Source organism: Triturus cristatus, chromosome 4_1 (genome assembly GCF_964204655.1).
Source record: "Triturus cristatus chromosome 4_1, aTriCri1.1, whole genome shotgun sequence".
Lineage (NCBI taxonomy): Eukaryota > Metazoa > Chordata > Amphibia > Caudata > Salamandridae > Triturus > Triturus cristatus.
Window position 1 is genome coordinate 753206446 of NC_140585.1, and position 26827 is coordinate 753233272.

The 26827-nt window shown below is 49.4% G+C and overlaps 1 protein-coding gene across 1 annotated transcript in view; it reads right to left on the minus strand.

Moving 5' to 3' along the window:
* UTP20 (UTP20 small subunit processome component) overlaps nucleotides 1–26827 on the minus strand; it is a 1051825-nt gene that overhangs the window by 346958 nt on the left and 678040 nt on the right. Inside the window, exon 44 of the mRNA XM_085653318.1 lies at nucleotides 15836–15934. Within this exon, the coding sequence (XP_085509444.1) occupies nucleotides 15836–15934 (99 nt within the window). The remainder of the gene's footprint in view (nucleotides 1–15835; nucleotides 15935–26827) is intronic.

The window sequence follows — 26827 nt, forward strand, 5'->3', positions numbered from 1 at the left end:
CGCTGACTTTCGCAATGAGGGCGGAGGTTACCACATACATTACCGCAAAACATTTGGGTTCCCTGTGGGACTATATGGGTTGGCAGTAAGGGACACCTCAGCCAAAGATGCAAATAGAACAGTGAAACTGTTGTGGTTAGGGAGGTGGGCAGAAAAGCTCAGAGATTGAGTAATAGACCTTTTCTCCTTAAAGTTTTCTAAAGCGAAATCGCTTTTTCCCTAAACAGGCAAGTCCCATCAAAGGGCATGTCCATCAAGGGGGACTGGACATCAACCAAGAACCCAGTCGATCGCAGCCAGGCATGGCGGTGAATATCAATGCTGGAGTCTATACCCCTCCCAATGGAAGGAGCAGTTTCTTTTCTGTAACTCCAGTTCTGTAGTAGGGGTATCTCTGTTATAGTCATAATCTAGTGAATAGTCCCGCCCATGTGCGTGGACCCCGGAGCAATAAAAAATAATCTCTAAAAGGTGACAAATCATGCAGACCTGCATACACCTTTAAGAGAGAATTTAATTTAAAGACAGATAATGCAGCCTATACCCACAGGCTACACTGTCCAGTACTTCAACTAGAATTCCACCAACATCCACAAACAGCACTGCCTGTCTAGTTTTTCTCACATAGGAAAAAACCCTGCCTCTACCAGCAAAAGCCTCTGGAATGATAGAGAGGAAGGAGTGGACAGACAAGCCCCATAGGCTGCCATTATGTGGCCTAAAACAGGATACTGTGCCTTTAAGAAAACTTTCCAGATTTCCAGATCTTTCCCCAGTATCCCAGAATGCCCAGCAGGTCCCATTCACTTTGTTCTTTTTGAAGGCGTAGCACGCCAGACCTGTAGCATTCTCCATATGAATAAATATCTCTCCACCGGGGAGGAGGGCAGGCGCTTATGACTATAACAGAGATACCCCTACTACAGAACTGGAGTTACAGAAAAGAAACTACTCCTTCTGTAGTAGGGGATCTCTGTGTATAGTCATAATCTAGTGAATAGAATGGCAAGCCCATCCCCACACAACAGCAGCGGTGGAGAACAAACAAGACAAACCCACTACTGTGCGAACAAATTTCGCAGCGAAGCCTGCCCAACCTGAGCATCTGCCCTGGCATCCGAGTCCAGACAGTAATGCGCAGCAAAGGTATGGACCGACTTCCAAGTGGCCGCCTTGCAGATTTCCGCAATAGGAACATTACGCAGCAAAGCCGTCGTGGCAGCCTTGCCCCTGGTGGAATGAGCCTTAGGTTTACCCCCTAAGGTTTTATTAGCCTTTTGATAACACAATTGTATGCAGGACACAATCCACCTAGAAATGGACTGCTTAGAGGTCGCAAGACCAGTCCTGACTGAGCCATAATTAACAAACAATTGGTCAGACCTACGAATATCCTTGGTCTTATCCAGATAAAATTTCAACACCCTTCGAACATCCAGGGAATGGAGAGACCTTTCCGCTGGCGAAGAGGGATTCTAAAAGAACGTAGGTAAAGTTATGGTCTGGTTGACATGAAAATCAGAGATAACCTTAGGAAGAAATTTAGGGTGAGTACGCATCACAACCTTAGCAGCATGAAATACAGTATAAGGTTCTTGACAACATAATGCCTGAAGTTCACTCACCCTGCGGGCCGATGTAATGGCCACTAGGAACGCCGCCTTCCAGCATAGGTGCTGCAATGAAGCCTTGTGAATGGGTTCAAAAGGCTCCTTCATCAGTCTGGACAGCACCACATTCAAGTCCCAGGAGGGCGAGGGAAGTCTGACGGGAGGAAACACTTTCTTCAAGCCTTCCAAAAAATCCTTGACCACAGGGATCTGAAAGAAGGAAGTCTGTGAAGGGCATTTCCTGTAAGCAGTCAAAGCAGCCAGATGAACCTTAATGGAATGGAAATTAAGGCCAGACTGCGCCAGATGTAAAAGGTATGGAAGGATGACATCTTCCTTACATGCTGTCGGATCAAAGTTCTTGGACTTACACCAGATACAGAACCTCTTCCACTTGTAAGCATAGGATGTCCTAGTGGAAGGTCGCTTAGACTCCTTCAGTATGTCCATACAATCGTCTGGTAGATTCAGATGGCCATATTGCACTATTTCAGGAGCCATGCCGCCAAACTCAAAGACGAGAGGTTGGGGTGCACCATCCGCCCCCCGAACTTCGTGAGAAGGTCCGGCCTGCACGGCAACCGCATGTGAGGAAGGAGAGACCGGTGAAGAAGGTCCGTGAACCACCACTGCCTGGGCCACTCCGGGGCGATCAGGATCATCCGCGCCCTGGACTGGGACAGCTTGATGAGCACCGCCGGAATCAGGGGAATGGGTGGAAAAGCGTACAGAAAGCTGTTCGACCAATCGATCCATAGCGCATTCCCCAGCGTCCCCCGCTGGTAGTACCTGGATGCGAAGTCTTGGCATTTGCTGTTTTCGGCGGTGGCGAACAGATCTACGTCTGGAGTCCCCCACCTTGCGAAGACTTCTCCTAGTACTTCGTCGTTTATGACCCATTCGTGGTTTTCCTGAATCAGCCTGCTCAAGGCGTCCGCCTGAGCATTCTGCACCCCTGGCAGATGCGTGGCTGTAATCGTCAGTCCTCGGGCCAGCAGCCAGCGCCAGATCGCCTGCGCCTCCTGCGACAGAGTGCGCGATCTCGACCCCCCCTGCTTGTTGAGGTAATACATCGTGGTTGTATTGTCCGTCTGTATCAGCAGCGAGTTGGTCTGGAAGGACGGAAGGCAGGCCTTCAGTGCCAGGAAGACAGATCTGAGTTCCAGGAAATTGATGTGGTACGTGGATTCCAAAGGAGACCACTTTCCTTGAATCTGCAAGTCCCCGGAATGCGCTCCCCAGCCCTGGAGAGAAGCATCCGTCACTACACTCGTCGTGGGAATGTCCTTGTGGAAGGGAACCCCCTTGAGGAGGTTTTCCGCCGAACACCACCACTTCAGAGACTGAAGAGCATGCAGCGACAGTCGTATCTTGTCATCCCAAGAGCCTGTCCTCTGATCCCACTGATCCTCCAAGCACTCCTGCAGTGGTCTCATGTGTAGCCGTGCGTGAGGCGTGAGGAAGATACAGGAGGCCATCGATCCCAGTAGAGAAGACACCTTCCTCACTGTCGTCAATGGAGCAGTCCTGAGGTCCTGAGCCTTCCGAAGGAGTGATAACCGTCTCTCCTCCGAAGGAGACACGCTTGCTGACCGCGTATCGATGGAGGCCCCCAGGTACTGTATGCACTGGACCGGAGTCGTGACCGATTTGGACATGTTGACGTGTAACCCCAGCTTGTGTAAGAGAGCACACGTCCATCGGAAGTGATCTTGTGCTTCCGAGAAGGATGAAGCCTTGACCAGCCAATCGTCCAGATACGGGTAGACAAACACCTTGTTCCTCCGCAGGTGTGCCGCCACCACCGCCATGCACTTCGAGAAGGTCCTGGGCGCAGACTTTAGCCCGAATGGCAGTACTGTGTATTGACAGTGATTGGCGCCGACTTGGAATCGCAGGAACTTCCTGTGCTTCCGTGCTATGGGCAAATGGAAGTACGCATCCTGTAGATCTATGGCACAGAGCCAGTCTCCCCGTTGCAGCTGAGGGTAAATCTGGTGCAACGATAGCATGCAAAACTTCTCTCTGCGAATCCATTTGTTTGCCTGTCGCAAATCCAGGATGGGCCTGAACTCGTTCTTGTCCTTCTTGCGAACGAGGAAGAACCGAGAGTACAGACCTCTTCCCCTTTGAGACAGAGGTACCTCTTCTACCGCCTTTTTTCTCAACAAGATGTCTGCCTCCGCCTGGAGCTATCTCAGCTGGAATCGAGAGCTGACCGGCGGGATCGCTGGAGGTGGGCTGATAAACCGAAGACTGTATCCATTGCAAACAATATTCAGCACCCACTTGTCCTGAGTAATTTTTCTCCACTCTGCCGGAAAAAATTGAATGCTTCCCCCCCACTGGAGTGGGTAATGGTTGAGGGGGAAGTAGCCGCTCAGGGCCGAGACCCGGCCGGGCCCTTGGTAGTGGTAGTAGCCTGCTGGCCTCCTCTACCCCTCTGGCGCTTCTGGAAGGGCTTGCGGAACTGCTGCGGTTGTTGCTGCTGCTGTCCCGAACCCTGCCCACGCCCTCTGCCCGAAGACCCGAACCGCCTCTGGAACGGGCGCTTCTTCTTCTCGGCCTTCTCCAACCAGACGGCCGTCAGGGTTTCCGCCTCCGCCTTCATGCGGGCCATCTCATCATCCGCATGCTTCCCGAACAGGGTTTCCCCCGAGAAGGGCAGGTTGGCCACTCTTTGCTGCGCCTCTGGCTTGAGGAACGTCAGGCGCAGCCACGAATGCCGCCTCTGGTGGACGCCATGACAGTAGGCGTGGGCGGCCAACAAGGATACATCCGCCGCTGCGCCGATCACCTGATTAGAAACCAGCATGCCTTCGCGCACTGTCTCCAAGAAGTCCTCCTTCTTGTCCCGGGGCAGCAGGTCCGCATACTGCTGCAGGGACTCCCACAGGGCCCGGTCGTAACGGCCCAACAAAGCCCCTGCACTCGCCGCCTTCATGGTGGTGGCGGCGGTCCCACACACCTTCCTGCCCGCAGAGTCCAGCCAGTGACTTTCCTCGTCAGGCGGGACCGTCGATGAAGGGGCGGTCGCATGTGGTTTCCTCGCCGCCGTCACGATGACCGAATCCGGCTTCGGGTCCACCCTCAAAAAGGTAGGGTCCGACTCCGGGGCCCTATACTTTTTCATGAGCCTGGAGGGGGCGGCCTTCGTCACCGCGGGAGTGAGGAACAGCTCCAACGCGGGTTCCACCAGTCCTGGTACAAGAGGCAGTAGAGGGCGAGACAGATGTTTCTTATGAAGTGTCTCGAATATCACGGACATCGTGGGTGTTGGAACCGTCACCGTGATACCCAACTTTGCTGCCCCTCTCAACAGCACCTCTTGGAAAGAGACCAAATCGTCCACCGGAGACACCCTAGTCCCCGGCGAATCCGACAGCGTCGGGGAAAAGTCTCTGGTCGAGGAGCGCGTGTGTGACCTGGACCTGTGCCTCCTACGGCGTCGTCCTGAGTCCGACGATGACCGTCCACGGCTCCGTGATCTTCTCCTCCTGAGAGAGCGGGAGCGCGACCTCTTCGGCTTCAGTCTGTCCGCCGGTCTAGCCGGTCCCGGCGACCGCGGGCGTCGTGGCTTCGGAGTCCCCTGCGGCGGAGTCGGGTACCTCGGAAGGGAAACCGACCGCGGGGGAACCGCCGGCGGCCCCACTGGAGTGCGTGGCAACGACCGAGGTGGGGGCGGCGGCGGCAGTGTCCGCGGCTGTGGAGGCGGTGGTGGCGGTGGAGGTGGAGGTGGTGGAGGCGGCGGCGTTGGTGGTGGTGGTGGAGGCGGAGTCGGAGGAGGTGGGAGAGGAGGCGGTGACGTAGGCATCCGAGGAGGCGTATACACCACAGAGTACACCGATCCCGGTGACTCTCTCTTCCTCGACGTCGACCTTCGCCTCGACGGCGACCTGTGCCTCGACGGCGATCTGCGCCTCGACGGCGATCTGCGCCTTGACGGCGATCTCCTTGACCTCGAGCGTCTCGACGTCGATCTCCTCTTCGGCGGCGACGTCGACCGTCTCCTCTTCATCGACGGCTTACGGCGATCTCCCCTCGACGGCGTGGGCCGACGCCGGGTCCGATCTCGACGCCGACTGCTGGACGGCGCCGTAGACGCCGTCGTCGCCGACGATGCCGATGTAGTCGACGACAGCCTATTCAGGTCCCTCGACGTCGATCGTCGACGCCGCTTCTCCCCAGAGCCCTGGGGAGATGGTGAACAGATGGTGGTCATCCTCCTCGACGTCGCCGTCGACGCCCTCGATGTCGACAGGGAGTGGGAGCGCTTACTGGTCTTCCTGCCCCTGGGGAGCCCCCCAGAGGCCTCAGTATGGGCCAAATCAGCCCCTCCAGACCCACCTGGTGCCTTCAGTCTTCTCTCCTCCAGAACTTGAAGCCTGATTTTCATTCTGTCCCTCAGGGTCCTGGCTGAGAACGAGTGGCAGATATCACAGTCTTCAGGCACGTGGGACTGGGGAAGGCAACCTATACACTCCTCGTGTGGATCAGTTTTAGCCTTCTTTCTACCACATTCCGGGCACTTGTCAAACAAGCCAGGCATGTTGACAGTACCAGCTACTAAGCACTTGAAAAAGTGACAAAAATTGACAAAATCTCCAATAAACCCTTGAAAAGGGGAGAGCTCAATGCTCCAGGGTCCTGCTAGCAGGAGCCGGAAAAAAGAACTGAAAGTAAATGGGACCTGCTGGGCATTCTGGGATACTGGGGAAAGTTCTGGAAATCTGGAAAGTTTTCTTAAAGGCACAGTATCCTGTTTTAGGCCACATAATGGCAGCCTATGGGGCTTGTCTGTCCACTCCTTCCTCTCTATCATTCCAGAGGCTTTTGCTGGTAGAGGCAGGGTTTTTTCCTATGTGAGAAAAACTAGACAGGCAGTGCTGTTTGTGGATGTTGGTGGAATTCTAGTTGAAGTACTGGACAGTGTAGCCTGTGGGTATAGGCTGCATTATCTGTCTTTAAATTAAATTCTCTCTTAAAGGTGTATGCAGGTCTGCATGATTTGTCACCTTTTAGAGATTATTTTTTATTGCTCCGGGGTCCACGCACATGGGCGGGACTATTCACTAGATTATGACTATACACAGAGATCCCCTACTACAGAATCAGTGGTGTCCAAGCCACAACGAATCGTGAACTTGGCAGCACCACAATCATCTTGAATCGCCTGAGATAGTACAGGGCAAAAGTCTTCGGGCACACGAGGGAGAACTTGTGCCACTGAATCTTAAAGGGCATGTAAGTAGTGTCTAAACAAACAGCTGGCATTAACATATTAGAGGGCCAAGCTGGTAGAAGATAAGACATGGCTGCGGAATGTCTGCATTCACTTAGATTCCCTATCGGGGAAGTGGTATTAAATGCAATGGGATTAGAGCTGCTGGTGGAAGGTTGCACCACTAAGCTTTCTGGCAATGGGTGATGGAAAAATTAAAAACGGGTTGCAAGAAGCAGGGCAATGGTACCTGGCAATTTGTCTATTAACTGGAACCGAGAGCAAGGTTTGGCCTAAACCCCCAATAAAGTATCGGTCACTGCCTCGTTTAAGGGAAGAGAGGGCTCTGGAGATATTTTCCCTGGCTTGTGGACATCCATCAAGACATTAGTTTTCACCTCTAAAGTTGGCAACTGGAGGTCAAGCACTCTGGATGCCCTACGCATTACCATGTCATTGGAGGTGCATTCCTTTACGGCTGGACCAGGGGGAGTTAAGAGTACTCTCTCCGAAGGATTAAAGCCAATATCCTCCTCCAAGTCATCATACCATTTGTCCTCTCGGGAAGGCTGAGCGAACTCATCAGCCAGGTCACAGTCGCTATCTGAATCAGTCCCAAAAAAGGGGAATGCATAGTATTGTTGAGCCTGTGGTAATTTCAGGTGGAGATGGAGGACAGCCCCTGGGACGGATTTGGGCTCGACATTAACTCCTTGGAAAGGACTATCGGGCCCAATTCTTCAGATGGCTAAATCTGCATTGGCATTGATGTGCCTAGGGTTGGCATGGGTTGTAGCACCAGCAGAGGAGTCAAGACAAGTGGGGAGGGTCTAGCTATCACCGAGGGCAAACCTGTTGGTGGTATTCCAGGTAGAAGGCCTCTTGGTTCCTTGGGGCCTGAATGCACATCAGAGGTAGTCAGCAGGAATCCAAATAACCGGAGCATAGCTGCACAGTATTTGTCAATTAGGCGCAAAGTGGTTGAAGGACCTGGAAACTCCGGTTGTGCCGGAACTAACTGTGAAATGGGGACGCACTTCATCTGGAGAGTGGGAATGGTGTGAAGGAGCAGAACTCTGCATTGCCATCTAATGTTTTTTATGGTTACCGGTGGACATGGAGCGCAACAAAGACTGGCACCACTGACTCTGGGAATGGGAGCAGGAACGAGTCGGAGTCTTGGATCGGTCCCAGCGCGGTTCTGTGTTTGGTGACAAAGGTTTGCCTCATATTTGCTGATGGTCTTTGGGTTTATCGTTGCACAGTCTCAGCAGTTCTTGGAAACTTGACTCGACCCCAGACACCAGTAGCACACCTGACAGGCATCTGTCACAGACATTTGTTTGCAACAGACCCTACAGGGTTTGAAACTCGTCATTTTAGGGGGTGACATCCCTTGAACACTGTAGAAATTTTTCTAAAATATTGAGGTAAGTATCTCAGGCAGACAAAAGGCCCTGGAAACTTGGGTTGTGCCGGAAAAAGCTGCAGGATCGGCTCCGAAGTCAGCAAACTTCTGAGCGAGATTGTGCTGGCCTTGCACTCAGGTGAATTTGAGTGGCACAAGTGAGTAGAACTCAACTTCCACTTCTTGTGTTTCTTACACTTATCCAAGGACTCGGAGTGTGACTCTGGAGCCACTCCATCGACTACGGAAATAGGAACGGGTCAAAGAGCAAGCCTTGGATGCTGAGCTGGTCTTGGAAGAGTCCCAATGTGGAGTCATCTTATGTTAGGCGACGTAAAGTTTAGCCTTGTGTTCCCTGATGGTCTTTGGGTTCATCAAAGCACAGCCGCTGCAGGCCTGAGAGCCCTGGCTTGACCCCTGACACACCTGATAGGTATCTGTCACAGACATTTGTGTGCAACACTCCCTACAGGGCTTGAAACCTGTCATTTTAGGGGGTGATATTCCTTGCACACTATAGAAATGTTAATAAAATATTGAGGTAAGTGTCTCAGCGAGATAAACAGTAATGCACGCAGAGGTGCTGGTGAAAAGTTTCCAGATCCCGTCTGACACCTGGGGAATATTTACCAAAAAAAAGGAAATCTACAGCCAGATGTCTTTATCAAAAATATTTTTATAATGCTAATGTAACGCACATCATAATTTATCAGAACCTTCTTATTCATTAACCGATTTCACATATAAATTCTTAATAACAAATGTGTTTTCAAACAAAATGAGCAAGCATGTGTATTCTTTTATCTTCTTAGAAATATTGTGGAGTTATATGACAAAAGCAAATTTACGGGTGAGATTGTTTTATAACACACTGTTCTGTGCGGTACAGTTCATTTTTCTAAACATTTAATTTGCATAACTATAAGTGTTCTGTTGTTGGATATTGTTTAGGACACTTTTTAATGGATGTGTTTTTATGTGAAATGGGCTATAAGACTGGCCCAGTTCCTTACATAGGAAAGTTAGACTATGGTAACGAGAGAGGAGACAGATGTAGCTCATGTTCATCACATTCTAGTACTGCAATTTCTAAAATTCCAAGCTATGCCAGGGTTCCAACTCAACAAAAGCCTCCTACAGGTAGACAAAAAAGAAATCAATGTACACTTAAAGGCAAATGCTACTTACCAGTATGCATCTGTTCTTGCCATGTAGAGCTGCAGATCCACACACTTAGCATAGAGCGCCATCTGGTGTTGGGCTCGGATGTTTGCACTTGTTTTTGTCCTGGAAAGTCTTTGGAAGTCACAAGGTAGGTGACTCCTCCTTTGGATCATAGTGCGCATGGGCATCGGCTCCATCACCAGCAGGAAAATGGAGTTTTGAAAGAAACAGGTAAGATGCCCATCTATGCTGTATCTAAATAAGATGGTACTGGAACAGATAAAGGTAGCCGGGGAGGAGGGTGGGCGTGTGTGGATCTGCAGCTCTACATGCCAAGAACAGATGCATACTGGCAAGTAGCATTTGCCTTTTGAGGTATATGAGCTGCAGATCACACACTTAGCATAGATTGTATAGCAGTACCCATCCTTAGCGGCGACCACCAGTATCTGCTGCAGTAGTCTGAAATAGTGTTTTGAGAACAGCCTGGCCCACACTAGCTTGTTGTTTGGTTTGCACATCTACACAATAGTGTTTTGTGAATGTGTGCGGTGTAGACCATGTAGCTGCCCTACAGATATCATCTATGGGAATGTTCCCTAAATATGCCATAGAAGCCCCTATCTTTCGTGTAGAGTGGGTTTTCGGAGGAACAGATAAAGTACGTTTTGCTTTGTGGTAGCAGATTTGTATGCATTTAACGATCCATCTAGCTATCCCCGACTTTGATATGGGGTTGCCTTTGTGTGGTGGTGAGAAAGACACAAAAAGTTGTTTGGTCTTACGAAAAGGTTGTGTTCTCTCGATGTAATAAAGCAATGCTCTTTTAACATCTAAAGTATGAAAAGCTCTTTCTGCGACTGTCTGCGGTTGCGAGAAAAAGACGGGCAACTCCACAGACTGATTGAGGTGGAAAGGAGAAATGACTTTTGGAAGGAATTTAGGTTTAGTTCTTAGAACAACCTTATTATGATGGATTTGCAAAAAAGGTTCTTGGATAGTTAGTGCTTGTAGCTCACTATCTCTCCTAAGAGAAGTAATGGGCGCTAGGAAAGCGACTTTCCATGTTAAGAATTGTAGTTCACATTTATGTAGAGGTTCAAAAGGAGGGCCCATTAGTCTCGTGAGAACGATGTTTAAATTCCACACAAGTGCGGGTGGAACTCTGGGAGGAATTATCCTTTTAAGGCCTTCCATAAAGGCTTTGATGGCAGGTACTCTGAAAAGTGATAAGTGTTGTCTATTTTGTAGGTATGCTGCTATGGCAGCAAGGTGCAGTCTAATAGAAGTATAGGCTAAGTTGCACCTTTGGAGGTGTAGCAGGTACCCTATGATCTGTTGGATAGACACGTCTAGGGGATTGATGGTGTTATGGCAATATATCACAAATCGCTTCCACTTGACTGCATAGCAGGCTCTAGTGGTGGGACGTCTAGCTTCTTTAAGGATGTTCATACAGTCAGGGGGAAGATTAAGGTAACCAAACTCTAAGTCCTCAGGAGCCATATTGCAAGGTTGAGCTGAGCTCTCCACGGTTCTTGGTTAAGAGGCGTGGCGAGAGGTGTAATTTTTGGTGCGGAGCTACGGATAGTTCCAGTAATACGGTGTACCACGGTTGTCTGGCCCAAGTTGGAGCAACTAGAATGAGAGTTAGCGAGTGTTGCTGTGGTTTGCGCACCACCAGTGGAATGAGTGGGAGAGGCAGAAAAGCGTACGCAAATCTGCCTGACCAATACATCCATATCGCATTGCGCCTTTGAACAATGGGTGTGGATATCTGGCGGCGAAGCTTGGGCATTTGGCGTTTTCGGGAGTGGCGAAGAGGTCTATCTGTGATTGCCCCCACATTTGAAAAAATGGATGAAGAACTTGCGGATGAAGTTCCCACTCGTGGGTCGGTTGTGTTTGACGACTTAACAGATGGGCTATGGTGTTTTGGACTCCCGGGACATGTTGGGCTAGGAGAAATATATTCTGTGGTATAGCCCATCTCAATATACTCTGTGCTAGCTGAGAGAGCTGCACAGAGTGTGTCCCGCCTTGTTTCTGTATGTCGTACATGGCTGTCATGTTGTCTGTGCGGACTAAGACAGCTTTGCCTGATATTTGCTTTTGGAATGCTTTTAAGGCTAAGAATATGGCAAGTAACTCCAGGTGGTTGATGTGGAGTAACTTTTGTTGAGGTGTCCATCTGCCCTGCATGGTGTGATGTAATAGGTGAGCTCCCCATCCGGAGAGCGATGCATCCGCTGTCATGACAATTTGCGGAACTGGCTCTAGGAATGGTTGCCCTTTGGAAAGGTTTTTGGTGTTCCACCACTGCAGAGAGCGATGAGTGCGACCGTCTACCAACACCAGATCTGTTAGCTGATCTTGAGCCTGGTTCCATTGGCGTGCTAAGCACTCTTGTAGCGGACGCATCTGGAGTCTTGAGTGAGGCACTAAATATGCAAGAGGCCATCATCCCTATGAGTTGCATGAACACTCGAGCTGGAAGGGAGAGTTGAGGTTGAAATTTGGAGAGGAGAGCCTGTATGCTTGCTATCCTGGCTGGAGTGGCATAGGCTAGCGCTCTTGAGGTGTCTATGGTGGCACCGAGGTATTGTTGTGTGTGGGATGGTTGCAGATGAGACTTGGTGTGGTTTACTGTGAACCCCAGGTCGTGGAGTAGTTGGATAGTCGCGTGAGTGTGGTGTACACACTGGTTGTATGAGCTGGCTTTTATGAGCCAGTCGTCGAGATATGGGAAGACGTGAATTTGCTGTCTTCTTAAGTGGGCTGCTACTACCGCTAGGCACTTGGTGAATACCCTTGGTGCTGTTGTAACTCCAAACGGGAGCACTTTGAATTGATAGTGTTGCCTGTCCACTACAAACCTGAGATACTTCCTGTGAGCTGCGTGAATGGGAATATGGAAGTAGGCATCCTTGAGATCTATGGTAGCAAGGAAGTCGCCTTGTGAAAGAAGAGGAAGGACCTGCTGAAGTGTGACCATGTGGAAATGGTCTGAGTGTATATATAGGTTTAGGGGTCTGAAGTCTAAAATAGGTCTCAGAGAGCAGTCCGTCTTTGGTATGAGAAAATACAGGGAGTAGACTCCCGTCTTTTGTTGGCGCAGTGGGAACCAGTTCTATTGCATTTTTTTGTAGAAGGGCGATTACCTCCTGATTTAGCAGTGATAGATGTTCTTGTGACATTGGATGGTATGTTTGTGGGGGTAGAGGTAAGTTCGAGACAGTAACCTGATTGAACAATCTGTTGCACGCACCTGTCTGTGGTGATGTTGGTCCAGACAGGAAGGAACTGTTGTAGTCTTCCCCCGACAGGAGTGGAATGGTCCGGGGGAAGCGGAGGGAAGTCATTGGGTAGGGGTGGAGGCAGAGCGGGTGTTGTTAGTCTTGCCTCTGCCCTTGTTATTGTTGCCTCTAACATCCTCTCTGGTAACCTCTGGTGAAGGTTGACTGGGTGGAAGCCTGGTAAGAGGTGGAAGGGTTGTCTGATGAGTAGCCTCTGGAGTTGCCTCTGTGGGAGGAGTGTCTGTGTCCTTTTTAATTTTCTCCAGAGAGGAGTCTACATCAGGGCCAAAGAGGTGCTTTGGTCGAATGGTTGGTTCAGGATCGAACTTTGTACCTCAGGCTTAAAGCCTGAAATGCGTAGCCAAGAGTGCCTACGCAAAAGGACACTGGTATTTACAGCTCTGGAGGCAGTATCTGCCACATCGAGAACGCAACGAATGGAGGTATTGGTTATTAGTTTACCCTCCTGTATGAGGTCGTTGGCTTTGTTTTTATATTTGTCCGGGAGGTGTTGCAATAGGGACTCTAACTTGTCATAATGTGCCTTATCATATCTGGGTAGCAGGGCCTGAGTGTTGGCGATGCGCCATATGTTAGCCGCTTGTGAGGCTGTCCTCTTGCTGGAGGCGTCCAAGAGTTTAGATTCTATCAGGTGGGGCTGTTTCACCTGATATCTGAGAGTTAGCTCTCTTCCTGGCATTGGATACCACCATGGAGTCTAATGGAACAGGGCCCTTAATGTAAGCAGGGTCTGTAGGGGCAGCTTTGTATTACTTTTCTATGCGAGGGTTGATGACTCGAGCCCCAACAGGACCTTTGAATACATCAGGAGCATGCTTAATAACTCCTTTGAGCAGGAGTAAAGTAGATGTTGACCTTTGTGTGGTGTCAAAAGTGTTCAATAAGAAATCCTCCTCGATGGGGTCTGTGTGTAGGTCGGCCCTGTGGTACTGGGCAGCTCGGTGTACAAGCTGATTAAAGCCCATGGTGTCTTGGTGGGGAAGGCCTAGCGGGGTAGATGTCGTCTTGCGGGAGATTAGGGACATCAGGTGTATTATCGTCATCCCAAGGGTCAGGGGAACCAGCTGGCTGGGATTCCCAAGTGGCACATCATCCGCACCCCCTGTGTCATCAGAGGGGTCATCGTTGTCTACTGGTGTAGGAGAATGAGGTGGTGGGGGAGGGAGAGGAGGGGCTGGAGGAGGAGGTGGATAAGGGAGTCTAAGAGGGGATGTAGCAATGTCCCTCTTCTTAGGTGGTGGAGCAGGTGTAGGCTTGTCCAGTGGTCTTTTCCTGGAGCTTATGAAAACCATCTGATGAAGGTTGGTTTTTCGGAACAGAGTGTTTCGGTTCCGAGGTCTTTTTCGGCACCAGCTCCGGAGTGTCCTTGGGTTTGGACCTGTGTTGTTTTGCAGTCTCTGTATGCTTTTTGGTCCCGATGATTATTTTGGTTCCGAAGAGTGTGAGTCCGAACTCTTGGAGAGTAGCTTCTTGGTCAGTTCCGTGGTTGTTGTTTTCGGTGTCGAGAGCTTGGAGGTGGAAGCAGCGGTTGACACGGAGGAGGAGGGCGTTTTCTTTTTGGGTGCCAAAGATTGAGTTTCGGCACCGGACGCAGGCTGACCCGAGCCCGAGTCACCTGTAGGCTTGGTAGGCTTCTTTGCCGGGCCCGAGGGCGGGGCGTGGGAAGAGGTGGGTCGGTGTGCATCTGGGCCCGAAGGCGAAGGTGTGACCGAAGCCTTTTTTGTATGGAGGGGGTCGGGATCGACATCTTAACTTACGACCCTCTGCGCCGGAGTGATTTCTTCGACGTCGGAGTCATCGGCTTCGGAAGCTGCTGACAAGGCCTTCTTTAATCCGGTATATCGACGCCCTCTTGGATGATGTCGTCTGGGATTGCTGTCGACGAGGGAGCCATGGTCCTCCAAGCTCGCCGATCCCGAATGGTCTTCTTGGAGCGGAAAGAGGCAGAAGCTGGACAGTCTCTGGCCTTGTGCTCCGGTGACCAGCAGAGGTTACACACCTCATGCAGATTGGTGTGGGGAAACTTCCACCCACATCGAGGACACTTCTTGAACGGCGTCCTTTCCATGAGCCAGATGCTAAGGCCCAGGTAGGCCCGAAAGAATTCGTCGACGACCGGAATCGAACACTTCGACTTGGAGAGATGCGCGACGAGTAGGGTTCGTGCTCGAGACAATACTGTAGAAAGGGTGAAGGATTGCGCGTCAAAATGGAATCGGTTCTGAAGTGGAGCGCGAGAAACACATCCGAGCCCAATGGCGGAAAAAAACAATCTGAGGATGGAGCCGATGCCCATGCACACTATGATCCAAAGTAGGAGTCACCTACCTCGTGCTTCCAAAAACTTTCCAGGACAAAAACAAGTGCAAACATCCGGGCCCAACACCAGATGGCGATCTATGTTAAGTGTGTGATCTGCAGCTCATATGCCTCGAACATATACTCATTTAAATAACAGCTTTTATGGTTTATCACTGATGCAGATAATCCCATGTGATACCCAACCACCCTCAACTATCCAACTCTATTCCTAGATTCCCAACACTATGTAACAAATTTTACTGTGACTCGCTCAATTAATTTCTACTCTGTATATGCATGGTGCTTCGAAGTGATTACAAGGCAGCATTTTAGTGCAATGCATAAATGAAATAAATAAATAACTAAATATTTCCTGACAGGCAAAGCATAGTTTGACTAAACAGAATGCACATGACAGATTGGGTACAGCTTTCAAAGCATCCAGGCACAACACTGACTGGATTTTTAAACGAACGTCCACCATATTTTATTTCCATCATCTATTCTTAAAACCTGCAGGTGTTGCTGTAGTTTAAATTAGTAACATATGTGAGAGAGCTTATATGCATTTTCCTTTTGCAAGCTGCTGAAAGAGTGCTGTGAAAAACCTTAGAACTGTGAGCACAAAATGTATACCCAAAAAGTTCACAGAGCACTCGAACGACTAATATCCACACTGTAAAAGGGCACAAGGCTTTACATGATTACAATCTGATGTGTGTGATAAAAGGGTAAAATAAAAATATTTCAAGGAAAATCATAGAATGTAAAACCTTGGCTTAATTCATGGAAGTCACCCATAACTGGTATTTACCTCAATCATAATGTCTAAACAAGTATCCAAATCTCCACTCTTTAGTCTACTGCTCAGACCTTTCATCAGCAAGTTAACAGTGAACGACAGCACGTGAACCTGAATAAAGAGGAGAAAAGAAATCATTAATGATGTGCAAAGTCTAAGTATGGGAAACTACAGACATTAAAAGAAACATCAAGCAACTGCACCCTAACAAAATGCAATGTGGAACTTGCGGTGGGAAGAGCACTGACAAAGGAAGCTGTATTTAAACAGAAGTTAGTGTTGGTAAGTGGGTAAGAAAGCAATAAGCCAGTATGATACAAAATAAGTTAATTAGAAATGATAAAAACAAGTGGATCAATTTCAGACTCTATGATAGCTTCAGAATACAACCAATCATTCTTGCAAAATGTGATTACAGATTAACTACCAAGTATCCACTTTCAAGGTTTTAGCCTTTAAGTGCTGTTCTCTATCTTTTGTGGAGGGAATCATGGAAAAGGGCAATTGCCCTTTTTTATAATTAAACTCAACAAATGATAGCATCTTAGTGGTGATAAGCTGATTACATACATATTAACCTTTAGAAAAAACAGCTTAGTGATCGGTATCCTTGGCATGCAACTGACTACCTGACATCCTCCCCTGGTGGGAGTGGTGGGACTGGCTTAAGTCCCACTTCACTTATTTATGCTTGCGTTTGGACTTTCAAAAATCATTTTGAAATAGAATAACATTCTATGGGACCCCTGATGGTGGAAGGAAATGGGATTAATCAGCTAAGATCAGTAGAAGATGATGTATTAACTGACGTACTAGTTACTTACCTTCGGTAACTATGTATCTGGTAGAGACATAGTCTAGCCACAGATTCCTTAACTTAGAATATCCCCAGGCGTCAGACTGGATCCGGAAAACTTTCTGCAGCAGCACCTCTGCGCACCGGGGGGCAACGCCGCATGGCTCCGCCCTGACGTCGTCCACGGACGTGACGTCAGCGGAGCCATATATGCCCCTCCCGGCGCACTGCCGTCAGTTTTTGTCAGAGAAACTTTCCCGCATTAGAACGCGGAGCTATCACCAAAAAACTGTGAGAAAATGGGAACAGTGTGCAAAAATGATGAAGAAATAGAAGAAATGGACAGGTAAGACAGAGCAGAGCTCTGAAAAGCCACCCTCCACAAGCGAAGGTACATTCCACGTTAAAGGAAGACAAGGATGTGGAAACCAGCCTGGCAGAGAATAGAAGACCGCATACAGAATGGAAAACGTGACGGTGAACAAGTGTGGAACAGAAGAGTAATGAAAGTTTACCATAAGATGTCACCAGAAAGACATCGGAACCTAAATCAAAGACCTATAAATGTACAGCGCCAAAAGATCTGAAGTAAAAGGGCGCAGGGGTGGCAAAAACCCCAAGGCAATGGAGAAGAGAATGAGGGACGGTGGAAAAAACCCGGAAACGGATTCTACACCATATAATCCAGGCAGATGGCTTGGAATAACACACGAAGTATTAACACACCGCCCACTCTTGAGAAGGGGTGCAGTCTGTGTTAGAGCGAAGAGAGTATGACACTCTGCAAAAGGGCAAGCCACCGTAAGGGAGGCGAGAATAGAAGGCCCCAACCTGAAAAGGTCCTCGCAGAGTGGGGAGGATGGGCAGGTGTTGAGGAATCCGCGGCTAGACTATGTCTCTACCAGATACATTGTTACCGAAGGTAAGTAACTCGTACATCTGATAGAGACGTCTAGCCGCAGATTCCTTAACTTAGAATAGATACCAAAGCCATACCCACCGAGGAGGCGGGTCTGCGACTGAATCCCATGAAGTTCTAGAAAGAACTCAGTGGTCCATAAGGTGACTTAACACCATAATGAGGACAGAGCGTAGGTAACCACCAGAGCACGACACTCTAAAGGCAGCGGAAGCAGTGGGAGGCAAAGGCAATAGAAGCTGTCACGAACAGCAGGAAAGAACCCATTTATGGAAAGTGGGTTGAGAGAAAGAAGCCCAGAGCCAGAATGGCGTTGCGAAGTGAAAGTTAATGACTTGAAAGAGGGAGATGAACCCACCCAGAGTGGGAAAGATCTCCAGAATCTGAAGTGGCGACAGAAGCCTAAAAAAGTACCGGTCGACCAAGAAAACAGTGTGAAAGAACACTGAGGAACCTGTACCCGCAAAGGCACATAGGACAGCAGAGGCAATAGGTTGTCCCTTACCCAGAAACTGCCAGCATTGAGAAAATACCGTATCCCAGTTATGGCGAGTTTTGTAGAAGGAAGCGATGGCAGCCAAGTCGTGAGAGACGGCAGCCGGTAGGACAGAGACCTCGCATACCGGCCTAATATGCACAACAGCGAAAAGGAGCTCTGTGGAAACCAGCACCAGAAAGACAGGAGCTACATAAGTGGCAAAATGCCAATTTATGGCACAAGATGCCGGTAGCACGAAAGTAGAAGACACGCCAGGACCAGGCGATTGTGTCATAATATGTGAAGGCAGATTACCAGCCGTGGGCCGTTATCAACCAGAGCAAAGATGGGAAGGAACCCAAGCACGTTGTGTGGACCCTGGAGCCATACGAAGGACGCAAGGACTTTGTGTAGGGCAGCAGAGCAGTCCAGAGGCAACCAACTGCAAGAAGGCAGCGGCCCAAAAAGGGCACCAGGCAGCCGGACACCTTAAGAACTGGCGGAATAAGTATACCGGGGACAGACCCACGGACACTGTATGAAGGAGAGAGCCTGCACGAACCCATCGGTCAAGAGCACTAATGGGAGCCAGAGCACGAGGGAAAACGTTAAAACAATGAAAACGTTGACCCAACAAGAGTCCGAAAGCCAGAGTGGGAGAAAAAATGAGGCACTACCCTGGCAAAAGTGAGGCCAGACGTACAGGTCCCAGAATGGAAGGAGCGAACATCCAAGGAAAAGACACCCCTAGGAGAGTTCACAGCATGAACCCAAGCAAATCTCTGAAATCCCCATACTGAAAAAGCAGGGTTTTAAGGACACTGCTACAGGATAAGCGGCCACCAAAAGCAAGGATTAAGGACACTGCTATAGGATAAGCAGTCACCATTTATGACAGACAACCTCTGCCAAACCAGTACCTTGGAGGACCAACTAGAAGGTGCAGGTGCACCAAGAAGGGACAACAAGAAGCAAGCCGCATAGCGGCAATAAGAAACAGGCCGCATAGTGGCAAATAAGGTGCTGTGTGCAAAAGAACCGCCACAACCAGGCGGTGCACCAGATGTGCGAGATAAGACACTACACGGCAGATCCAGATGCCATACAGACAGACCAACCCAACTTGCAATACGGCAAGTTATACGAGGAATTCTGTAGGAAGAGACAAGGGACTTCGAGCAGGACCTCTGCTCAAAGACTCCGTAGGAGCGTACCAAGACAACGGAAGAACCGAATGCCATCAAATACCCCACATAGGGTAAGGCAAACCTGTATGGGTGTCCTCTTGGGCTAAGCACACAGTCAGAGGACTAAAAAGAAAGGAAGCAGCCAACCGGCTGCGCCAAACAAAATGAGAAATGGCTAACCAGCCATGAACAGTAACCAGTCCCGAAACCCAACCTGAGCATCAGGGAGGGTCCCGGAAAAGAACGCCGAGAACACTGCAACAAGAGTTATCACAGCCGGACAAAAGACGGGAGTCCACCGAATCTGCATGGCGGTCAAAAAGATCCACTCCATTGAACGGAAGGGCATCCCGAACATGATCAGGGAAGCGACTGTCGCGCAGCCAAGTGTGGCGACGTAAAGCCACAGTGCGAGCTTGGACCCGTCCCATAGAGTCAGTTACATCCAGGGAAGACCTAAGGGAAAATCGCGCCATGCATCTTCCATGCAGAAGAATGCAGAGCAATTCCGTACGTGACCCTTCTGGAATAGAAGGGAGAAGGTGAGCAACCGAGTCCTAAAACGTGGCAGATGCTCGTGCAAACACACAGGTTGTATTTAAAGCCCGGAGGCCTGCTCTAGTGGATGCGAAAAGCCTGCGACCACAATCATCCAGCCACCGAGACTCTCTTGTGGGAGGTAACAATGGTAAAGAGGGTGAAGATTGCAAATCAAAAGCTGCCTGAACAACTAGGCCCTGAGCAGGCGGGTGAAGAGACAGACAAAGAGGATGACCTGGTGCCGGGCGGAGCCCACAGGCAATAGCCCGATCAACCGGGTTACCCGAAGAGGGTTGTAGGAAGGTGGATATCTGACTATGGTTACCCCCAAATTTTTGCCTAGTGTCTAGCTGGTTTTTCGACTTAGTTGGCCTGAGATCCTGCCATTCAGGCTCTCAGGCTATCTGCTCTCTCTTTAAAATGGACTCCATGTACCCTAGGTACATACCCAATTGGTTGGATCACCCTGTCAGCCCCTGTACCAGTGTACACTAGGTACCCAGGGCATTGGTGTACCCAAGGCCTGCCCGGGGCTGAAGCATGTATTATGCCACCCCAGGCTTGGCCTAACAAATCTGACACAACTGGCTGATCACTCAGCTGGGGTAAGTTGGTGTAATCACCTCTTACTTAGGTGTAGTATACCTATACCTAACCTTAAATGGGACACCTGGTAACCTATAAGTCACTCCTATGGCAGGCCTTAACAATCCTGAAGGCAGAGTGCGTGGTTCCATGTGAGATGGTGCTCTGGCATGAGCTGAGCCTGTCTGCAGTGGTCGGAACAACTTCCTTCTACTGTTTCCAGATATCGTCATACCATATACTCTTAAGTGCATTATGAACCTCGCGGTTAAATGCTATCTTTGGTTTGGCTTTATCAAAACATGTCGAGTAAGGTGTCATACGAATTGGAATACTAACCCCTCGCCAATTCTGGCGACGGGGTTAGCATTCCACCCTTCTAGAGGGACACGACATGTACAGTACCTGAAACCCGGGTAAAATCAGACATAGCCTCAGCTCCACAAAATGGATGCTGCCACCACAGACACAAGTCTGCCCTCCTGCTGCTGGGAGTCCTTCCAGCTTGGGAGGTGTGGACAAAGGGTTTCCTGCCAGGGGAGGTGCATGCACCACCCCAGACAGGATTTTGTGTATTGGTTAGGTAGGGCTTGAAAGAAACCAGACATGCCTGTGGCTCACAAGGAGCCTCGGTGCATATGCCAGTTCAAACCGGTCCTGGGGCACACCAGTTTCCGGGCCTGGGGCGAGCTGGACAAAGGATTGGGGGTGTAACCACCCCCCTTCCTGGTCCCACCCATAGGGAGGGACCTAGCAGGTAGTCCGGCCCCTAGAATCCGCTTAAAGTTAGGAGCTGTGTCCTAAGACTTCAGACATCCTGGAATCAACTTAACACTAAGAAGAAGACGGGAACTTCGACGCTCTGCTGCACAGAGGACTGAAGCCAATCTCCCCTGTGGTCAGGGAGTGACCACCTTGCTAACGCAAGCACCATCCAGCGAATCAACGTCTGCTTTGCCGCCGCCTCCCGCCGGAGCCCGAGCCCAGAGACTGACAAGACCTGGACCTCCAGACCTCTCACCGCCCGATCCACAGTCCCTGAAAAGAGGAGACCCGTGGAGGCACCGAGACACGTGGAGCCAGCCATCTTGGAACGACTACGACAAGCTGACAAGTGCAACAACTGAGGCTCCCTCCAAGTTGTGCTTTGGGATCACCCGAGCAGCATCTGCACCAAAGGTGAGCCCTCCAGCATCTCCACGATCTGCGTGGGGCCCTTCTGCATTTTGCCACTCGACGCGCCTAACCGGTTGCTGGCCCGCTGTCTAGTAGCCATCTTGGCGACGAACTTCAAGAAATACACCGCTGGTCTGGTTGCTCCAGACTGGCCCTTGCTCCCCTCCAAAGGAGCAGTCCTTCTGACCTTGCTGGTCAGAACCATCAGCTTATTTCATCTCCTACAACAATTGCTTTTGCCAAGGCTTGTTTGCTTCGATCAAGTCGCCGACACCGCCGACAGCGAGAGCCTGCGTGGGACAGCTCGTGAACCGACTCCTGGACGTCGTCGACCTCCAGGGACCACGTGGCTGCAGAGACAAGCTAGACCTTTCTTCCTGTTTGCACCCGACATTGCCTGGTACCCACCTGGTGCCACGCCGGTCACTGGCTAGTGACTGTGAACACTGTCCCCTCTGCTTACAGGTCTTCAACATCTCCGATCCACTCTTGGATCCACTGCATCTCTCCCGGACCGACCGCCTGCAGCATCTTTGTCTTCAGGCTCCACGGAACAGATAGAAGAAACCCGACGCACTTCGAGGCCTATGCACCCGCTTCCTGTGGGTGAGGTAAAGCTGGCACACCTGTGCCCAAGTGTAGTATTACATCTCTAGTGCCTGTGTTCCAAATCTTGAGTTCCTAGTCCATCCGGAAGATCCTCTTTGCAGTAACTTTGTACTTTTTACGCACCCATTGAAACCTATGGGAGCACGCGTGTGACTATTTGCTCTGCACACGCCACCCGTGGACCTCCTGGTCACTAACTGAAGTTAGCTCCTTGTAGGCCCAGCGATTCTAGAGGCCCTAGGCCTTTTCCCTTTTCTGTTTGTGGTACTTATACCACTATTTTAGTATATGGTTCGAGTGGCCACCAGGGCCTATCCATATAAAGTGCAACTTCTGTGTATTCTACTGTAATCTTGTTTGACGATTTGTGCTCCTGTGCTCATAAAGAGACTAGGGGTTACTTTGAGAAATAAATACATATATATTTTGAATATATATCTGTGTGGTGTCCTTTCATTGGTATAAAAGGGGGTTGCATTTGGTAAAACAGCTGGCTTAACACGCTTCACGAGTTTAGCCTCAAAGACTGCTTAGCCTACGCTACCACTAGGGCAGCTAGTCCGAAAAGGTTGACTTACAACCACACCATAAGGGTTGCTTGGCATGGTACAAGGTGATCACTTTAACTAGTGAGCATCATATACCAGGCCAACTTCTCACAAGGGTCTAGACCAAGTGCCATGCAGGGTGTCAAATAGTGAGTCCCCGAAGGGCAGCAAAGGTTCTACTTCAATAGGCTCCAAATGGAGCAGATCCAATAAAGAATAAGAAAGTAGAGGCACCATAGGAGGCTGTAGGCCAAGCACAGCAGCCGCCCCATGAATAGCTCGCGCGAAGGCAGCACTAGACTCAGTTGCCATCCGAGTAGGTGATAACAAATGGTCAGTAGGAGACGGTTGAAGGCTAAGTCTAACACTGGACATGAGGAGTGGCGAAGGCGGAGACTGACACGAAAGCCAGGCTACACAAGGAACTTGCACCCTGGCCCCTTGATCAGGGGAGTCCAGGGAAGCACCAGAAACCACAGGCGGAGTGGTAAATGGGAGCCCCAGCATCAACGGATGCCGTAGGGGAGACCTACAGCCGCCCGAGGAGTCGGGGAGGGATCACCCACCAAGGGAAGCCAGCTCGACGCCAGAACCGACGTCGATTGGCGCCATAGTGGAGTCGCCGGGGCACCGACAACCTCACTGGAGAGAGCACAAGGTGCTGGTGCAGAGCCTGTGGTAGTACCCGGCACCAAGGTCTGCGTCGCCAGCGCCGAGGCCCGCGCCGCCGGAGTCGAGGCCGGCGTCGCCGGCACTGCCTTCGACGTCGGCGCAGGGTGCCCTACAGGGCTATGCGCTGCACAACGGGGTGGGCCGTGCATTGGGCACTGGCTTGTGGGCGTCGCGTCGGCTTCGGAATCAGAGTCGACGCACACAGCCGGCGCTGGGGAAACGACCGCAGACAATGACCCGACAACAGTGCCTGCTACCACTGTTGGACCCAAAGACGCACCAGGGAGAGGGGGCGACTGAAAACAAGCCTGGAGTGCCTTAGAATAGGCCTCCATTTGGGCATGTGTTGCACCAACACCCGGAAAGGGTGGATACGGAGGATGCCGTAAGCCTTCACCCGGCTCATTGCGAAAGGGTGGATACGGAGGATGCCGTAAGCCTTCACCCGGCTCATTGCGAGAGGAATGGGCGGCAGCGGCACTGGTAGTGGAAGAAGATCTCCGTAAGTGACGCATGTGCTTACGCGTACCTGTTGTCACACGGCGGTCGCGGGTGCAACATCAGGAACGAGCCCGATCCCGAGAAGAAGAGCGGCGACGGGAGGGAGCTGGACCGGACATCAAGGACTTCAGCTTCATCCGATGACATGTGTCACAGTCCATGGAGTCGTGCTGCACGCCGAGGTCCCACATACATATGAGGTGCGGGTCAGTGCCAGACATCTGACGCGCACAGGCGTCACAAGCCTTAAAGCCGAAAGGCATTTGCACACTGTTCCCTCCCCGACACCCACCGTTTCGAGAAGGCCCAACAACCAGGGCAAGGAACTGCTGGTTTTCCAGGATCCGCGTGCGAAGGCGGAAAAGAAGAAAACTGACGTCAGCGTGCCAGGAGGGGCATATATGGCTCCGCAGACGTCATGTCCGTGGCGCGCAGAGGTGCTGCTGCGGAAAGTTTTGCGGATCCAGTCTGACGCCTGGGGATATTCTAAGTTAAGGAATCTGAGGCTAGACGTCTCTATCAGATGCAGGGAATAGAAACAAATCATAACAAAAGTTGTGGCAATCTACGCATGACAAAAGGAGAATGCAGTGCACCCAAGAGTTGGAGGAAAGTCTTGAGGAGAGAAATCTGGAACCCATAAATCTAGTACAAAAACTGGACATTAAAGCGAGGGCATGGCACACAGATCCTTCCAGATTAGAATTCACATCTTCAATAGTGAAGGGGAAACTACTATAATGAATTACATAAAGACACTGAATATATTGCAGTCCATACTCGGTTTAAGAACTATAACAACTAAAGATATGGAACTCCTAAGCTTCCCGAAAGACCATAAAGGAATTAAAAATATGGAATAGAGCAACTGCAAAATATAAAACAAGCATACCTGTTCATGAGAATTCTATTTATGGAACATAACTCAAGCACAGAGAATACCAAGACATTAGATACATTTAATATTGACTTGCATAAAGATTCTTTGAACAGAATGCAGCTAAGAAAGAATGTGTGTTGTTGTAAAAAATAAATACACCAAATGGCCTTTAGCAAAGTTAAATTTTCGCTCAGTTTGTTCACTCAATATAAATCACTAATGAACTTAAGGTTCTTAAACAAGCATGATGCTTCCCACCTAAATTGCATCAGAAGCCAAGTATGTTTTATGCAGATGACACCATCTTGTTTGATTTGATTCCAATTGGCTTTCAACATGTACTAGAAATGTTAGGTCAGTACTATGTATGGAGGTTTTCAAAATTAACAAAGATAAAACCAAAGTTAGGGTATAAAAAAAAAAAAGATTAAGTGAAAGCTGAATAACTGTATTCTTAAAAAAAGTTACTAAGTATTGCTATTTTAGAGTAACTTTTCTAGTCGAGGCTAGAGCTAAGATGGTGAGGATGCTCTGGGAAAATGTGATCGGAATGTGGGGCAGAAATCAACTGAGGTCACAAGTGAAAAAACATCCATTTGGATGCTCTGACTGAATTTGGCTCAAAGTACACTTGGAAGTTGTGAGAAAGTGGCTCTGTATATACTGTTCCCAAATAGGTACAGAGTTCACAGTCCCCAGAGGTTTGGCAGAGGCTAAAGTTAGATATAACCTTACTCTCTAAAGTGGTAGCTTGGTCGAGCAGTAAGGCAGTATCAGAGGACAGTGTAAAGCATTTGTTGCACACACTCAATAACTGAACTCTAGGCCAATGGTTTATATATAAAAAATATATGCTTGTTTTATTTTAGAACCAACAATAGGTATTAAAATATACTTTCTCAGAATGAGATGCTTTATATAAATACTTTTGCAATATGCAATTGACTTTTGTAGAAAGTTACAAGTGGTTGCAAAAGGCAACACAATTATAAACACAATAATGCATTGAGTTCAATGGAAGTTTCAAGTTATTTGCCACAGATTACTTTTAGGATTACTTTTGGAATTCCAGGACTGGTTCCTAGATTCAGTCCTGGGTCAATAATTGGAATCAAGTGATAAAAGTCAACTTAATTACTGTGATGATCTTTAGACAATATTTTGCTATTTTAAAAGTTGACACTTAGAAAATATTTCATAGAAAACAGTCAATGATTCCCTAGGGCAGAAAATTCATGTTGCAGGTATAGTATGTTCTCGTTACTTTTGTAATCCAGTACTGGGTGCCTAGACTCAGTACTGGGACCTTTATCCAAAACAGGTAAGTAATTACGTTTTCAGAAATTATACGATTTTTAAAGAATATTTAAATATTGCAGAAATTGACACTTAAAAGAAATTTCACAGAAAAACAGTCAATGATTTCCTATGGGAGAAAATTGGGTTACTGGTAAGTACAGTTGTAAGTATTTTTCAGAGTCAGTGCTAAGAGCAGGTGAGTATTTTCGTTTTCGTTACTCAGCTGATTTTTGGTGAATATTTTAAGTTTTAAAAAGTCCACACTTAAAAGAAATTTCAGGAAAAGCCAGTCAATGTTACCCTATGGAGAAAATTGAGTTATCAGTTCAAAGGTAAGTACTCGACTGGCAGAGTTAAGGTTCTGGGCATAGACTCAGGGGTCTCCCAGGGTCAGGTAGGTACAGTTGGTTCACCCTCAGCAGCACAAGGGCGGCCGGGTGCAGAGAGAGTTAGGCCCAATGTAATCCTATGAGAGGTAGGGGGGTCTTGGTTGGTGGCTGCTGACTAGCAGGCCAGGCGGCTGTGGGAGCTGGGCTCCTGGTCACCTACTCAGGGCAAGTGGGGAAGTAGATAGGTGTAGAGGTTGCACTGCCAGGGCCACTCGGGCGGCTGGGTGCAGGGTGCTTTTGAGCCTTCGGGCGCTCAATTGATTTCAATGGGAAATCTCCGGTTTAGAAAAAGACTGCAAGCTCGGGGACGAAGATTCTTCAGGTGCCACCACCACTTCGAGAGGTACGTTGGGTAGTTGGAGGATAGGTAAGTACCCCGGGATTGGGCACAGGGGGCCGCGGGGCAACAGGTGCAGGGGTGCCTT